Here is a 17,694-nt window from a genome sequence, read left to right as displayed (position 1 = left end):
TTCACTGGAGATGCCTGTACTTGAACCTGGGACCTTCTGCATGCAAAATAGATACTCTGCCACTGTGCCATACTCCCCCCTGCCCAATTAACTGGATGATAAATCTGAATTTTGAGCATAATTCCTCCTCTCTTTAGAAACACAGGAAACTACACTATAAAGACACGATCACTATTTTTAGAAATATTCACATTCAGCATAGGTCTGTGATGGCGAACCTTTTGCACTCCAGATGTTATGGACTACAATTCCCATCAGCCCCTGCCAGCATGGCCAATTGGCCATGCTGGCAGGGGCTGATGAGAATTGTAGTCCATAATATCTGGAGTGCCAAAGGTTTGCCACCACTGGCATAGGTTCTACTTTTCTTGTGTCATATTTCCATGCATCTATTTTAAATAAATATTGCAAATATATGCATATATTTTAAATAAATATTGCTGCTCATGGTCTAGGCAAATTACTGTTCCAGGTTTAGATGATGTCTGCAAATCCCTGTTGCACGATCATTTTCAGAAGCAAGGACTATGTTTAACTAAGCTACAAATCCCTAAGCACAAATGTTTAATTTCATGGTAATGTTGTGCTTTGTGCCCATAAGATGTAATGTTGTAATAATTGTGAACAGTGGAATTTTAAACAGAATTGCGCCCTTCTAAGCCTGTTTAATACAATGGATTTAGACATTCAATCACCAGATTTAGAACTGGATTTAGAACACTTAGGATTCCCCTGCATACAATTCCTCAAGTAATTATGAATTAAAGAAAACTGCATAATATTTTATTTATTTTTATATTTATACCCTGCTCTATCCCCAAAGGGCTCAGGTCGGCTTACAGTGGCATAAAGCCTAAAATCATACACAAATTATTCTCGGATAGAAACCTGACCAGCAATTTTTGCCAAGACACAACCCATGGGTGGCTTAGTGGTTTTTTAAAAAAGAAGTGAAATTAATATTGGTTAATTCCAACATTTTACTAGAAAGTATATACAGTGAGCCCCAAGGTAGATTTTTTTTAAAAAAAAATTAAAGCTATTTTATTTTAAAGCTATGGCACTGCTGTATTTTGAAATAATTCATAACTGTTGATGAAAATTTCAGAATTTTAAAACCGTAACATAAAGGCTGCAACAACAGAACGTTATTGTCTATGTTAAGTTTATATTAATTTTTGTTTTAAAAAATCTTCTTAAAAAAAAGCAAAGACGGACACATCAACTGTTAGCCCAGATTGTACCCTAAGCCCTGCTGTACACTAGTGATGCTATTCCTGCTGAGTCCTTACTGTGAATGGTTCTCCTTGCTTCCTTCAAAGTAACTAAAACAAAATGGAGGGGGAATGGTAAAGTTAGTACCCTGTGTCATTATTGATTTATAGGGTGATGTCATATCACAATGTTTATTAGGCAGACTATGTTTATAGGGTGGTTTGTCACGGCCTTTCCCAGTTGTCTACACTTTACCCTCAGCAAGCTGGGTACTCATTTTACTGACCTTGGAAGGATGGGAGGCTGAGTCAACCTTGCGTGAGCTACCAAAAACCAACTTCTGTTGAAATCAGATTTAAATTGGCCTCAAGACATTGTACAACATCAATCATAACATATGCAGTTTCTCATAAAAGTTCATAAGTTTCAGTGGCACAGCGCCTAAAACCATTTAAAGGGGATAATAAAACCCATATCTACAACTCTATTCATCCTGTCCTAAAAAGGGAAAGATTGGGAAATCAGAAAGAAAAAAGAAAAGGACAGCTCTGTTTATGCCAATAGAATTTTGATCCCTAGAGGATGAAACAGGGGCACTTTCTGCACAACACAAATAAAACAGCTTGCAGATTTTTTTTAAAAAAAACCGTTTTGGCTTTTTTGGTCCGCATAGCATAGACAAAAACAGTGTTGCTAGGGAAAGCAGTTCTTTTTCCTGTCTCCCCCACCCCACTAGCTGACTGAAGCTTGTCAGTTTCATTTTGTTGAACTAGCCATTTTGTGCTGCAGAGATTTTCTGTATTTGCTGAAAGTTTCCCACAGAGGTTTCCTCTGCTAGTAGCTCATTAGTGCATGACTTCACTGTAAAAAGTACATGAATAAAGTTTGTTTTGCCTGGCAAACTAGTGCATGCATTGTTTTTTCTCTTTTTTGTTTTGAGGGAGGTATCTGTGTAGCTACAACGCCTCAATATGAGAATTGCAGCCACTCGGAGGGCTGGTCCACCTCCCATTAAGAAGCAATGGGTAGAACTTTCCTTTACAGAGGACAGATCTACCCATTATTTTCAACACAGGTAGACCAGTCCTCTGGAGAGCAGGTTTACCTCAATTGAAAGTAATGGGTAGATCTTTCCGCCATTGAGGACAGGTCTACCCATTGCTTTTCAATGGAAGATAGACTAGCTCTCCAAGTGATTGCGATTCCAATATTGTGTTTTCATAGCAATAGAAACCTCCCTCAAGACAATTTTTTTAAAATTAAAAGACATGTGCGTGGAATTGCCAGGCAAAGCAAACTTTATTCATGTACTTTTTATTGTGAAATCATGTGTGGTTGAGCTGCTAGCAGAGGAAACCTCCATGGGAAACCTTCAGCAAATGGAGGCAGGGACGGAGAATCTCTGCAGAAGAATAGAAATGGTGGATCCATATCGTGAAAATAAAAGCAAGAGGTTTAAAATTACTGGGGAAGGGGGGAAAAATAATACGTTTCCTGCTCACCTGTTCTCCACAAATCAAGCAGGAAACAATTTGACCCCATATTGGATGGGGCAAAGATCACTAGTTTAGTCATTTTTGAAGAAAAAAGGATGGGAGAAAAAAGTAGAAAAAACTAGTCCTTGGGGAAGAAAGCTGTGCAGAATTCCTTTCCAAAACACTTTTTATAATGTCCTCAAGACATTATATTTGTGCCGTGCAGAAAGGACCTAGAAGGCCCTAAGAATGCTACTTTGTAGCTTATGTGGACTCTTCCAGTTTCTATAGCATTCTCAGTGGGCAATCAGTATGGTAACATATATTGTAGAACTTTTGAGACCAGAAGACTTCAAGTCTCAATATCAAAAGGAGGAGCTTATCCCAGGTACTCCTTTCTCAATGCAGGGAGATCTTGCTTTGTGTTTTTATTATTGTTTCTTGGCAATTCCATCAGAGATTGCAAGAATGAAGTCAGTCTCTGTGGTGACACCCCACCTCTTCAACTCCCTTCTGAAGGAGACTTATCTGCCCAGCTCTGGCTTGATGCTAAGGAAAACTATGGTCTCTTATTCAAACAAGCGATTAGAGAAAAGTGTTTTCGTGACATAAATCAGAGACCTAAGTCGGAGGTGTTCCCAGGTCAAAAGGCTTTTAGAAGCTTACAGTTGGCTCCTCAAACAGGAGTGTCCTTAGCATGCCCCCAAGCTATTCTGTTGTCATTTTTTAAATCGGCATTGCTCTGGGGTGACAGCCTCTTCTGGGTCAGGCACTGTGCGGTGGCTGCTGGCGTGTTTGTCCTATCTGCCTGCATATTTTTCCCTTACGCCATCAGGGTGGGCAAACATGCTGGCATAGGCCCGGACCATTTCCACAATTTGGCTGCCTGGGGCACAAAAGAATGTTGCTGCTGTTTTAAGTGGCCTAGGCATTGCATGTTCTATTGTAAACTAACTGGAATTTGGGGGTTCAGTTTTGTTTCATTGTACATTTATTATTGCACAAGTAGCTTTGAGAGCCACAATTAGTCCTACTAAGGTTAAAATATCATCATTATTAATTATTAGTATGAAACTGTATTTCTCTCTTTTTCATTTACCACCAGAATGTATGCATGAATACTGCAAAATCATTTAAATTTGATATTGCTGGGAATTAAATACTTGTGAGAAATAGGGAAGGAATAATTTATCAGATGGACTCACCGTTATGGATGATTTTCCCGCTGTGTTGCCATGTTTCAATAAAGACTTTGAAAGTTTTCTCTGTGAAACAATCTGCACAGAATTAAAATTAAAAAACAAGAGAAGACAAAGTCATTTCCAGGTTTTGCAGTGTGACTTTATCTAAGAAAATTATGCACATAGAATACCAGATGATTAACTGAAACTGAGATAAAACAATTCCACACTGCATGATATCACAATCTGTTTCCAGAAACAGGCATCACCGACTGGTCTCAAAATAAATCTCTTTTCCTGGGCAGTGCTGATTATTCTTGCAACTTCACATGCTAACTTAATGCTACTGCACCTAGGCAAAGTAAAAGGCTCAAACCTTAAGTTAATTGTCTTACTTTTTGGTTTAAAAAATGTTTAACTTTCCAAGAGTAATAGCTGTAACTTTTAACAAATGGTCATGGTCTAGCTCACAGGTGTCAAACTCGCGGCCCTCCAGATGTTATGGACTACAGTTCCCATCACCCCTGCCAGCATCATGCTTGCAGGGGATGATGGGAACTGTAGTCCATAACCTCTGGAGGGCCACGAGTTTGACACCTATGGTCTAGCTGAAAAGTAGCACCAACTACCCCCAAGTGGGGGCTGGAGATCACTCACTGCTGCAATTGATTTCCAGGTGACAGAGATGAGTTCATTTGGAGAAAATGGCTGCTTTGGAACATGGACTCCGTGGCATTATGCTCCAATGAATTCCCTCCTCAAACCTCACCCTCTTCAGGTTCCACCCCAAAATCTCCAGGTATTTCCCAGCCTTGAGCTGGCAACCCTACCGAAAAGACAATTTTGATTCAACAGATTAAGGTAATCCTAATTCGGTTTACTCAGAATCCTATTCAGATGTATTCAACGCATCTTACTCCTGGGGAAGTTTGCTTCCTGGGGAAGTTCCCTAAGCAAAGGTACATCTTCTAGATCAATGAAATCAATGGCCTTAGAAAAATATACCTCTCAAGACTATACTGTAATATAGCTGATCCTACACAAATGAAATTGTATTAAACAGCAACGAATACTGTGTTGTCTTATTTTATATATTTTCATCCCCAAGGGGGCCCCAAACAGCTATGTGCCATTAGGCTTGGTCAATCCTCTGAAATTCGGTAAAATTTGGATTCAGAGTTATTCGGGCATAAAATTATCTGTATGCCCGAATAAGACAAATAATGTATTTGGATATACCCGGATATTCGGGTACACCCAAAAAATTTGGGTCCATCTGATTTTTGTTTGGGTCCATCTGGGCACTCGTTCTGTGGGCATCAGGTTCACCTTCAACTAGGTGCTCACAGCATTTGCCTCTCCCAAGCAAACTTTAGCAAAGTTGGCTGATTTTTTTTCTGGAGACTCACACCAGTAGACCTGCAGGAAACCCACTGCAAGCCAAAACGCGCCAAAAATACCCCCAAAAAGCCTGAATGCCTTGCATTTGGATTTGTTCAGATTCGGCAGGACATATTCAGCTGATTTTGGCCTGAATATGCCTGAATGTGCCCAGATTCGGGCCAAATCTCCAAGTCTATGTGGCATCACTCTGGAGCAATCAGACAAACGGTATGGGACCATACCTAATCAGAAATAATACACAGTCATCGGGTACAAAGGGGGTAAGACTTCCTTTAAATGGGAGTTCTGAAAAGGTCACCAGGCCCATGGTGCCATCAGGGCTGGGCTTGGGGGAAGAAGTTGAGATATCACTCCCGACAGAATCCCCAGTACCTCTACCTATGGAAATCAGCCACTTAGGAAGAGGTGTATTTCACTCAGACTTCAAATCACATTTTCCTTTAAAGTCCCAGCTTTTTCTTCCTGGCATAAGTCAGCTCTCTGGATCCAGAGCCTCTGAAAAATTGAGATAATCTGTAATTCTGCTAGCTGTTACAATTAACTGTCACATTTACTTCCTAGGGAAAATATGACTGACATGTATTTTCTTGTCGGGTAGCAATGTAATAAATCAAAATGTGTCAGGCTCCTATGACTGAAAAAAGAACTCTGTAAAAGGAAGCTTGAAAAGCTAAGGTATATTATCTAGCAGCCCTGTCAAATGCAAGACAAACACAAAAATCATGCTTGGTTTGAAAAAAGGGGGACATTAAAAGGTTCTTTACAACGTGTCACATGTCCAACGATCCACTATTAAAACCTAAAAAGTCCATCACATGGAACAGGCAAAATCTCTGTGTATATAACTACAATATTTGCAGATTCTAAACTTTCCAATTATTTGCTTGCATAATGTCTAAATCTTTGCATGGAAGCACACATTTTCTGTCTTTCCTGTCCTGCTTCAGCCCCAAATGCCCACCTCAAGACTGCTCCTCAGGTAAGTAGACTCCCACCAGCATTGGGGGAGGAGGGGAAACTGGAGGATCACCGCTGCAGGAGGCAAGATGGCAAAAATCACAGGCCCCCTTAGGCATGTGGATCTTTTCCAGGGACCAACCCCGTATTTCTACATTGCATCTCATACTTTATTCCATGATTGGGAACGTCTGTTTCTCTCTCCAGTATATGCGAGCAGAATAAAAATTAGGCTCCAGAGAAGGTCTTTAAAAAACTTCTCTTTTTCTCGAAGATCTGCAGCTCCCACATCTTATTCTTATTGTCACAACAGCCCTGGGAGGGACTAGACTGAGAGAAACAGGCTGGCTTAGGGCTGAGTGTCAATCCAGGGCTGCATTCTGACATCACAACTAACACACGTTTGTCCACAACACACACAGCTTTTGTGATGCTTGCACATTGGTCGTGTTCCTCCCCCCTTTTCCTTCTCCTGGTGTGTGGCGCATGATTGAAGGCAATCTAAGTTTGACAATCAAGCCATGCACGTAGATAAAGGGGGGTTTCTCGGGTTTGAACCCCCCCCATTCATGTCCGAAGCTCTGCCCACCCGTTTGTGGGTTTTAAAAACATGTTAGTGCTTTTTAGGTTATTGGCCTGCAGGGGGCGCATTGTTTGGGCTAGCAGCACCAAACTTTCAGGCATTGTTTGGGGGACTCTCCTTATGATACTACCCAGGTTTGGTGAGGTTTGGTTCAGGGGGTCCAAAGTTATGGACTCCCAAAGGGAGTCCATGGGATGTATTATCAGGAGAGTCTCTTACTGATACCACCCAGGTTTTGTGAAGTTTGGTCCAGGGGGTCCAAAGCTATGGGCTCCCAAAGGGAGTGCCCCATCCTCCATTGTTTTCAATGGGAGCTAATAGAAGATGGGGGCTACACCTTTGAGGGTCCATAACTTTGGACCCCCTGAACTAGTCGCTCCGCAAGTCCTGGGTGAAATATCGATTAGGAAGAAGACTCCTAAAAGATACCCTGAAAGTTTGGTGCTTCTAAGCTTAACAATTTCACCCCTATTGACAGCAGGCACCCCCCAAATTTTTCCAGATTTCTCGTTTTAAATCCACCCTCTTGGCATGGATTTAAAAGGGAGAATCTGAGGTCCTCAGTTTAGAAGAAGAAGAAGAGTTTGGATTTATAACCTCCCTTTCTCTCCTGTAGGAGACTCAAAAGGGCTGCACCAATCCTCCTTGCCTTCCCCCTCACAACAAACACTTCCCTGGCGTGTGTGGGAATGCACAGGCTAAATCTGAATTCCCCAGATATAAGTCTTCACAGTTCAGAGTGGCAGAGCAGGGAAACCCGGTTCCTCCAGATTAGAATGCACCTCGCTCTTTAACCACTCACCAATGCCTACTTACTTGAAAGTGATGCTGTTTCAGAGTGGGGGATAATCCACCCCAAAAACAGCATCACTTTCAATGTTGTTTAACTGGGGACCCCAGATTCTCCTTGCTAAGGTGGATTTAAAAGGAGAATCTGGGCTCTCTAGTTTAAATGCCATTGAAAGTGATGATGTTTGGGGGTGGATTCCAGCATCACAGCAGCTGCCCGTGTGTGTGTGTGTGTGTGTGTGTGTGTGTGTGTGTGTGTGTAGTATGTTTGTGTGTGTGTGTGTGTGGTATTATTGCAAAACTCAGATTTTGGGTAACACCAGGCTCCCATTTATCCCTTCTATAGCCCTCTCGCCCAGAGGGGAGGGGCAGGGCAGGAGAGGGCAGGGGAGTCTGCCATCCCTGACCTCAGAGAGCTGCTTTTATAAGCGCTAGGCCAGGGGCGGGGCTTGGGGATGCGTGGCCATGCGCTAGGGGCGGGTGGGGGTGTGGCCCCACCCCCGAACCCCCCCATAAAAAAATCTATACCTATGTCCCTGAATCAAGCTCCTATTCACCAATCATTGAAATTTAGAACCCCAGAGAGGGTGGGGGCACAGAAGCAAACACGCTCCCATTCACTCAGGAACTTGATTTGGCCGTCACAACAAACTTGATCCTGATTCAAAGCGTTCCAAACCAAGAAGAATCCAATTGTTTCAAAAGGTGTAGAGAGCGGAACAGTGATGGTTGTGCACCAACACAACAAATTGTGCAGCCATTGACAAACCTTTGTTTGCAATGGCATAAGAAGGAGTCTTCCTCAGTTCCCGTTGTCCAGAGCCAACACTCTGACTCTGAGCTCTCACTTCATACATGTCATGCTGCCAGCTCAGTAGAGACTTCCTAAACGAGAAATACTGAAAATGTCCCAATGGAGCTTGGGATTTGGGAGACCTTGATTTATATCAGCTACATTTTCTAAAATAAAAATCAAGCAGGTTTTAAGTTGAACAAAAATAAAACTAAGTTGCTTCTGTTCAATATGACACAGCAAGAAAGGGAAAAGATAATTATAGCATCTGGGCTACAATATGAAAAGAAAGTCAAATACTTAGGTGTGATATTAGAGAGTAATAACAAGCATATTTTCAAAAAACAATTATGAGAAAACATGGATTGAGATTAAAAATGATTTGAAAAAATGGGAGAATATTAAGATGTCCAAATTTGCAGGAAAAATTGAATTAATTAAAACTATGATACTGCCTAAAATATTATTTTTATTTCTAAATCTGCCCATAGTAAGCGCTCATAAAGGTACAATAATCGTGGAAATGGAAACCGCTTGATATTTTATTTTCGAATTTAGTTTGGAAGTAATAAAAAGCATGGAGAATTAAATAATAACATCTTTTAATAGAATCTAAAATTAAGCGAGGATTCTCCTTCCCAGACTTTTCACAGACATATCATGATGTCAAGCAGCCCCTGACATGGATTAAAGAATGGATTACTTTGGAAAACGAGGTAAACTCCTTAATTTAGAAGGGAGTTTAACAAAATATCGGGCTGGCATGAATATTTTGGCCCAATATTAAAGCGTAATTATGACACCTGAATTTCCAAAGACCATATAATAAGGAGAGCTTTAATAACAATCTAAGGGAAAGATATAAAGTCACAACTCTTTACATGCAAAATTCCACACTGGGTATCAGGGCGGAGAGTTGTCAAAGTGTTCAAAATGCTACCATAATAAACCATATGGCTGAACCTACAAAGAAAATATTACTGTATGGAATAATCAAGAAACACAACTTAAAATTAGAGCAGAAAACCTTAAGATAGAGTAGAAGCAGAATGCCATTGGTTTACATATGACCAGATAAGACAACAGCTGATAATAGTATCAAAAAATGCATGGAAATAAATAAGCAAAATACTGAGCTAGGACACAACAATATTGATGGATGATAAGAAATAAAAAAATAACCAGACTATATAAACTCCTTATATTACTACAAACAGAGAAAGAAAATGTGAAGGAAGTTTATGATTAGTTGGGCAAAGATTTCTCAAACGATGATATACAGTATCAAGATCTGGGAGGAATCTTTTAAAATACACAATGTAAATTCTCCGCCAGCTTAGAGACTAAGGAAAATCCTTCCTGAAACTCATTTACACAGAGTTGGTATTTAACATTGTCCCTATAAGTTAGCAAAATATATCCAGACCACTCATCACTATGTGTTGGAAATGCGTAAAGAAAGAGACTGGGAACATTATTTATACATGTGGTGGGAGTTGTCCTGAAATAAAAAAAATTCTGGAAAGAAATACACACAACAATGAAAAAGATAACAAAGGTATCATTTGACACTAACTCCAGAAACATATCTTTTAGGATTAGGAATAAAGAAAATTCCAGACCTTAATATTGACTTATTTTAATATATATCTGTTGACAGCTGCAAAAGGATATGAGAGATAGCCAAAAGTTAATGAAAGAAATTTGAAGCTTCACTGCAACAAAGAAGAATGGATGACGGCCAAGTTATAGAATACCCTAAATATGTGACAGATTATCAGACGAGACTGAAAGAACTCCACAAGAGAAAGTTTTTGAAAATCTTGGGGGAAGCTAATTATATATCTAGAAAAGAGTTCAAAAGGATAAAATGATTAGAAGAAGGGTATAGTTAATACATAGAAATGGTTTACAAAATTATATTACAATAAGTTAATCTGCAAAAGTGCCGTAATTACAAATTAAATTATATACACTTTATTAGCAGAGAAAAATAAACATGGATTCAGTTACTTAACAGAAGGGAAGTCCAAAGCATAATAAGTATTGATTGACAGTTAACCACAAACTCAAAAAGTGCTGGCTTATGGAAAATATAAGCGTATATTTGGTAGGTTGGTATTATTTAAAAATATGGAATATAGAAAAACAAGGTAATATACTATAGATATTTAAGTTTATTAAAGCTAAAGAATAAATTACCAAAGAATAGTGAAGTAACTGAATTGATTTAGATGTATTGAATTATGTGTTATTGTTATGGGTAGTTGGGGTAGGATAGATTATGTTTGGGCAATTGTAAATGTGGGTCATTTGTTACAAGTTAATATTTGTTGATGTCTTATGTGTTTCAATTGTTTCTTGTATGTTTTATGTTCAATGTGTTTTTTAAAGAAGGAAATTAATAAAAATATTATTTAAAAAAAATAAAATAAAACGACTGCCATTATTTTGGTGATTCTCTCATTTACTTATTCATTCATTATGGAAGAGTGCTGTTCTCTATAAGCTAATCGTCACAGTGAATGAACTGCTTTTATGTTCTCTCAGTCAACTGCTGTCAAACAAACAGTAAAACAGGTCCATTTGGCAGTTAACTGACTTCATCAGTAATTAATAATTAGGGGATGCAAGAAATCATTTATATAATTGAGAGGAAATCAATTTTTACTGGCATTAAACTGCCCTTTGAATATGCATGCTAAGATGTGCCTCTTAACTAGCCACCTTTTGGAAACTGCCATCAATTATAAATCATGTTTATTGCTTATTTATGGGCGTAAATTCCCCTACGAAGAAAGGCCATAAAGACTGCTGGCTTCCAAGCACACAAGCTGCAACCAAGCCAAACAGACATAATAGAAACTGCTGGTATGTCAAATATACAAACACTCAAATGTCAGAAGATCAGAGGTCCAGGGACGTGGCAGAACACAGATCTGTTTAAATGGGTTCATCAGAATATGCAAGTCTTGACACGTATCTTGGAAGAATGCAGGAGAAAACTGGATCAAAACTGCACCTGTTGGTTCCCTTACAAGATGGTTTTCGGACTTTGCTCCAGTGATTTGCACTATGAAAAATCTGCCAGGCCTCACAAATTTAATGCATATGAGACAAACCTAGAAAAATCTGGCAAGAGAACCTCCCAGATCAGAAAACAATTAGAATATTTTCCCTCCTACTGATTTGTGTGCCCTCCCCACATACCAGACCGCAGGCCAGAAAGGGGTGAAAAGCTTCTGTTTCATAGCTCACACTGTTCCCCCAAGTCCTGGTCACTTTTGTAACTGAGTGCAGTACCCAGAACACAACACTTAGAGAACTGACAATAAATACTGATTGGTCCTTTCTTCACAACCCAAATAATATGTCTTGCATTGTTTTGTTTTTTGTCCGCATAGAACTGTTTTGGCTTTTTTGTCCTCATAGCATGGACAAATAAAGCATTGACAGAGAACTTTCTAACGGTTCTTTTTCCTGCCTCCTCCCCTCTCCCATCGCTCCTACTTTCAGTTTCTGAACAGTTAGCATCCACCATTTTCTGCCAGTTTCAGGAGCCTCTGTGCCACTGCCATTTGCAGAAGGATCCCATGGAGTTTCCTCTGCTTGCAGCTCATCCACGCATTATTACAGTGCATAAAGTTCATTATTAAAGTTAGTTTTTCCTGGAAATCCCCTGCATGGGCAGTTGTTTTCCTTTTTTTATTTGCAATGATGTATCTTCGAAGTTATGATGACATGAAAATCAGATGGTTCTCATTTCATGTGGTTGTAGCTTTGAAGATCTCTCTTTTGAAAAAAGGGGAAAAAACGACATGTGTGTGGGATTGCCAGGAAAAACTAACTTTAATAATGAACTTTCTAAGTACACTAAAATAATCTGGTTCAACTAACTTGCAGTGCCACCATGCCTCTCCCTCTGGAAGGAGGGGAGGGAATTTTAAAATTAGGATGCTGGACCCACTCATATCCTTATTTTTTTTATAACTATTATTTAACTGTTGCTGCTTTTAATGTTTTAATAACTCTGTATTGTTGTTTTTATCTGTTGTACACCGCCCAGAGCCCTCTGGGGATGGGGTGGTCTAAAAGCCTCAAAAATAATAAATAAAAATAAAGATGTAACCCCTATGTTCAGAATGGGATGACCCAGAAAGAGGTGGAGACTGAAAGCAGCAGGAGGCTGCAAAACTCATGAAGTTGGAGGAAGCAAGGCTGCCAGGCTGGGACCTTGAGTTATTTCTTTTATAAACTCTTAACACCTTGTTTAAGGTAACTGCAAAGTTGCTGGGAACTAGTGGGAAGGGAGTTGTTTATTTTGCTATACTGTAAATGTTAGAACTTATTGTTTCAGGGGTTTTGTGTATGCAAATGGTGAGAGTTCTTTCGGGGACCTTCATCATCTTGAATCCAGTTTACGAAGCCTCTGGAGTCTTCATGAGCCAACCAACAGCTGGAAGAATGGAATTGGCATTATCAGACTGTAATTAGAAGGACTTGGAATGAAACTTGAACAGGACCTTGGAGTGTTAAGTTAAATGTTAATGTTTGATAATTGTCATATGTTAAAGAAAGTAAACCATTTTGTTTAAAATTTAGTTGTTGCAAACTCCTTCCAAGTTCTGCCCCACAGAACCCACAAGCAGAGGTTACACAGACAGACAGTGTTCTTGAGGGAAATCCTGGTTACGATTTCCAGAGCCATCCAGAAACAAATCGTCATTACTGGCTTACAAAGAGGCACAACCTGCTGGTATGCACAATTATATTCTGGAAAGTACGTAGTTGTATTTATGCCACTTTCAGATGCCTGTGTCACACTGTTAAGGATGATTCTCAGCTACTGTCATTAGAACTTGAATCACTATGGAAATTGCTTTCAATTAGCTTCCCAAGAGATCACTTGTTACTAGTACTATTAAACCACTATACACTGTAGTGGTTAGAGTGCTGAACAAGGATATGGAAGCTCCAGGTTTGAATTCCCACTCTGCTGTTGAAATTCTCTGGGTGATCTTGGGTGAGTCATACATTGTCAGCCAAACCTTTCTCACAGGTAGGGCTGCCAATTTACAGGCAATGTATCCACCTTAGTAAAAAGGGATGGTGGTGCACCATAGTAAAAAGGGTGGTAGTGAAATCAAGAAATTCTGCACCAAAAAGCTTGCAGTACCCAAGTGTTGTGTTTTATACATATTAAAGTATTGAATATCCAAGAAAAAATCTTTCAATTCTTATTATAACAAAGGCAAATATAGGATGTCACTTCTCCTTACAACATAAGATTCTTAACCATCCAAACGTAAAAATTTCAAACAATACATGGTAGCTGCACAGAAATCAAAATACAAAATATCATTTGGCTGCTAGGAAATGTTTCTTAGCACAGAATTAGGGCTTGTTCAGCAACAACTCAATTAGAATGCAGCTGCTTCTAAGTTTGTTTGTACTAGAAGCCTCGCGCCCAAGTGTGTGTGTACTAGAAGCCAAGTGGCCAATATTGTTTCTTGAATGTTGAATACTTTAACATGTATAAAACACAGTATTTGGATAATGTAAGCTTTTTGGTGTAGAATTCTTTGATTTTACAACTTACAGGCAATGTCTGGAGATCTCCTGGGATTACAACTGATATCCAAGTGATAAGCGTCAGTTCCCCAAGAGAAAATGGCCACTTTGGAACATGGACTGTATGAAATTATGCAGCACTGAACTTCCTCCCCTTCCCAAATCCCACTCTCCTCAGACTCCACCCCCAAAATCTCCAGGTATTTCCCAACCTGGACTGGCAACCCTACTCAGTGGCGGGATTCAGCCAGTTCACACCGGTTCAGTAGAACTGGTACCTAATTTTTTGTTGAGTTCAGGGAACTGGTTGTTAAAAGCGGCTTTCAGAGCTCCGGAGTTGCCAGGTGCCTTGCTGCCTGGCTGCTCTGAGGCGCTAAAAGCCCCATTGCACCCTCTCCCACTGTAGCATATAATGTGGCGGCAAGGCCCCATTGCCACCCTCCACTCCCACAAGAAGTTTCTCCGCAGCAGGTAAGTGGGTGGCAGGGGAGCATGCAGCAGAGGGGGCGCACATGGCAGGGAGGAACCAGTTGTTAAATTATGAGAATTCCAGCACTACCCTACTCACAAGATTTTTGTGAGGACAAAATTGGAGGATAGGAGAATACTGTAAACTTCTCTAGGTCCACATTGGGGAGAAAAGTGGAGTATAAATAACGTAAATGGGCAAACAAACACAGGACTGACTTATGCCACTGACAGAACCTCCAAATGTACTTATGGAAGAATGCTTTTAGCGGTACCTGTTTCTAGCCAATTGGTTCCCTCCGTGATGCTGTTAAAGTATTTGTTTTCCTATTTGCGCTATTTATGAATATAGATTCTGTCATAAGTATGATTATATTATGATGCCACGGGACAGTCAACTCTGACTACATAACGTTGTCAGCGCATCAAAGAAGGTCAGTTCAGAGCCCTCATTCTCAGTGCATAGGAGTAATGAGTTGGCATATTTGCTTCATCAACCTCAAATGATTGCATTAATCTGCCCTTACCAGTTACATGACATCACGATGTGATCCCTGATTACTGGAACTACATTGTAAATAACCAGAAACATGCTGTTTTGAGCAGTATTTCCTCCAATTTTGCACATTTAGGACTAAGCCAGGATGGCTGTGCTCTTATGTCATTCAAAACCATAGTAAGACCAGCTGCAATTAATGAACCAACTTCAAATGGCTTAACACACTAATTTGTTATAGTTAGTGGACTGGTCTGCATTTAAACAATCAGGCTAATCACAGTTAGCTTAATTACACCATGGTTTCATGTTATGTCCGAATCAAGTCATTATGTTATTGACAAGTTAGAGTAATAGATTCCTATCTTTGCAACACATCCATTTTGTCTGTATGAAAACACAGATTTTGTTTCACTCTTCTCCTGCATATTCTTGCCTACTTATTTGGTGATATCTGATCTAGCAATAATGATCAGGAATCCATTCTTTATGATAGCTAAAACAAAACATTTCATTTCAGTCTTGCAGTTAATTCATAACAAAAAAGTGACAGTAGACAAACTATTACTACCAGGTCTCTGACCACCGGTAGGGGTGGAATCTTACCAGACTTCTGCAAATGACATCATCATGCTGGCAACATCATGGCCTAAGCCTCATTTTATGTCTGGTAAGTTCCCGTTGACAGCAGGCCCCCAAAGTAAGGAGGGCCCCCAAAGAAAGGAATCCTTTGCCCCTGGTGGGGGTCTTGTAATCTTATATTCTACCCGAGGTTCCAATTCCAGTCAGACAAGCAGCAGTGCCTCGCCAAAGCTCCTCTGAAGTTTTCAAGATTACTATCAAAGGCACACTTTTCTCTTACTTTCTTTAAATGGAAATGGGGAGGATTGCTTTTGAACTTTAATTATCTCTGACAAGCTTGTTGAGGTTTATCTTTCCCTCTGCAAAATGTCAGCAATTTCCTTTTAGTCAGACAAAACGCAGAGGGTGGTGAGATGCTGGATGCTGGGCCATAAAAACCCAATGAATTCCCAACAAATTACTGATGAACTTTGTTTTACCATTGTTCAAGGGGACTTTAAATGCAAAGAGCTTTCAGAGTCATTAGAGGCACAGAACATGTTTTGGCTACATTGAGAGACAAATATATTATCTGCCCACAGCCTACTGTTAGTAAATAGTCATGGGGAAGAATAAGAATAAGAGAGCAAGAGAGATGGAGGACCTCAATGACTCCAGCCAAAAAAATAATCTAAAATGGAAGATTTCTTTTCCGCAAATGAATAACTAGACTCTAAAATTTCACTCTCTAATAGCTTTGATCCCTTGACGAAGTTAGATATCGATGATCTTCCTGGTTGGTTGCACATAAACCCATCTAAGGAGGAAGCTTTGGCAAAGGAGGAGGGGGGAATCCCCTCTGTAGATAAAATCCCCTATGAAGGATGAAAATGCTTCTAAAGCAATTGATATTTTAAAGGAATATACTCTTTTAATTGCAAAGACAGTACATAATATATTTGAAAGTTTAAATTTTATTCAGCAAAGGGTAGAGCAAATCTTACAGCGTCCAGCTCTACATAACCGCAAGATTGCTAACTGCTCCCCAAATGTAGGTGATAGAACAAAGTCAAATAGTTTGAATACATCTTACTTGAGGGGAGGAGAAAATGTGACCCACTACAAAGGACTGCAATTCCAGCTTAGTCTGCAACCCTGCATGATAGGTGTTACAAAATGCAGGGACAAAGGACATAACCCTCCCCCCATCCCCCGGAACAATAAATCACAAATTATATGTCCCATAAGTACCATATTGACAATGAAATCTACCTGTGTTGATTCAGAAAGCCTGGAGCCTCTTTACAGCCCAAACACAGAGGATTACACTTACTTTCAGAGGTCCTAGAATCCCCTCAGCTCTACTAAGGAAAGAAGCTCACCTGCATTCCAAAGGAGTTTTGCCTGTAAGGGTGTTCAAGAACATGGCGATACTTTGGCTGGCCCCTCGCATCAGAGTAAAAAAAAAATGCAAAGCAAGGAAAATGTATCTTCAAGAGAGTGTCTGTCAATGGACCATCAGCAGGAGCAGCAGAATTGGATTTGCTGGGATGAAATGACTTCCTCACCTAGACAACCCAATCTAGGCCAAGACTTGCATCCATCAGGGAACTCAATAGAAGAGAACTTACTAAATTCCCTCTCAGGGAAACCTCCCGAGGAACAGAAGGACATCAGTAATAGACTGGAACAACTTTGAAACTATCGAGGACTAAGAAGAGCCACTCTGATCAAGGTATGGGGGATACTCTGGATTCTGGAGGGAAGCGCACGACAGATGCCCACAACAGAGATGATGCAGTCATCTCAAGATAAGGACAACCCCAATGATGTGACATGTCCAGATCAAAAACAGTCAGAGACTGAAAGGAGGCCGGGGTTCCAGTCATTGTTACACTGAACAAAGGGAGTAAATGAAGGAAGTCCATCAGCTCTCTCAAGTAGAAACAAATGTGTAATCTTGGATATAGGGGGTGACTTAAACAAAATCAGTGGTGAAGATTGATAGTTAAGTCCTTCTATAAGCTCTAACGCCCCCTCTATTCTCTCCTGGAATGTTGCAGAATTGTATAGATGCTTATTACAATCATCATATCTCCCTTTCTTCTGTCAAAGATTTTACATCGTAGTGTTGCAAGAAACTTGGCACATGGATCTCCCTGAATTAGATGGCGACCACGCATACTCAATGAAGGCTGTAC

At 40.0% G+C, this 17,694-nt stretch overlaps 1 protein-coding gene across 2 annotated transcripts in view; it reads right to left on the bottom strand.

Moving 5' to 3' along the window:
- Nucleotides 1–17,694, bottom strand: part of CPNE4 (copine 4) — a 227,663-nt gene that overhangs the window by 87,790 nt on the left and 122,179 nt on the right. For both annotated transcript variants that reach the window (XM_048511205.1, XM_048511206.1), the window contains exon 4: nucleotides 3,896–3,967. In XM_048511205.1, the coding sequence (XP_048367162.1) occupies nucleotides 3,896–3,967 (72 nt within the window). The remainder of the gene's footprint in view (nucleotides 1–3,895; nucleotides 3,968–17,694) is intronic.

This window comes from Sphaerodactylus townsendi, linkage group LG11 (assembly GCF_021028975.2).
Source record: "Sphaerodactylus townsendi isolate TG3544 linkage group LG11, MPM_Stown_v2.3, whole genome shotgun sequence".
NCBI lineage: Eukaryota > Metazoa > Chordata > Lepidosauria > Squamata > Sphaerodactylidae > Sphaerodactylus > Sphaerodactylus townsendi.
The sequence above is the reverse complement of the archived record's forward strand: the minus strand, read 5'-3'. Positions and strand labels throughout refer to the sequence as shown.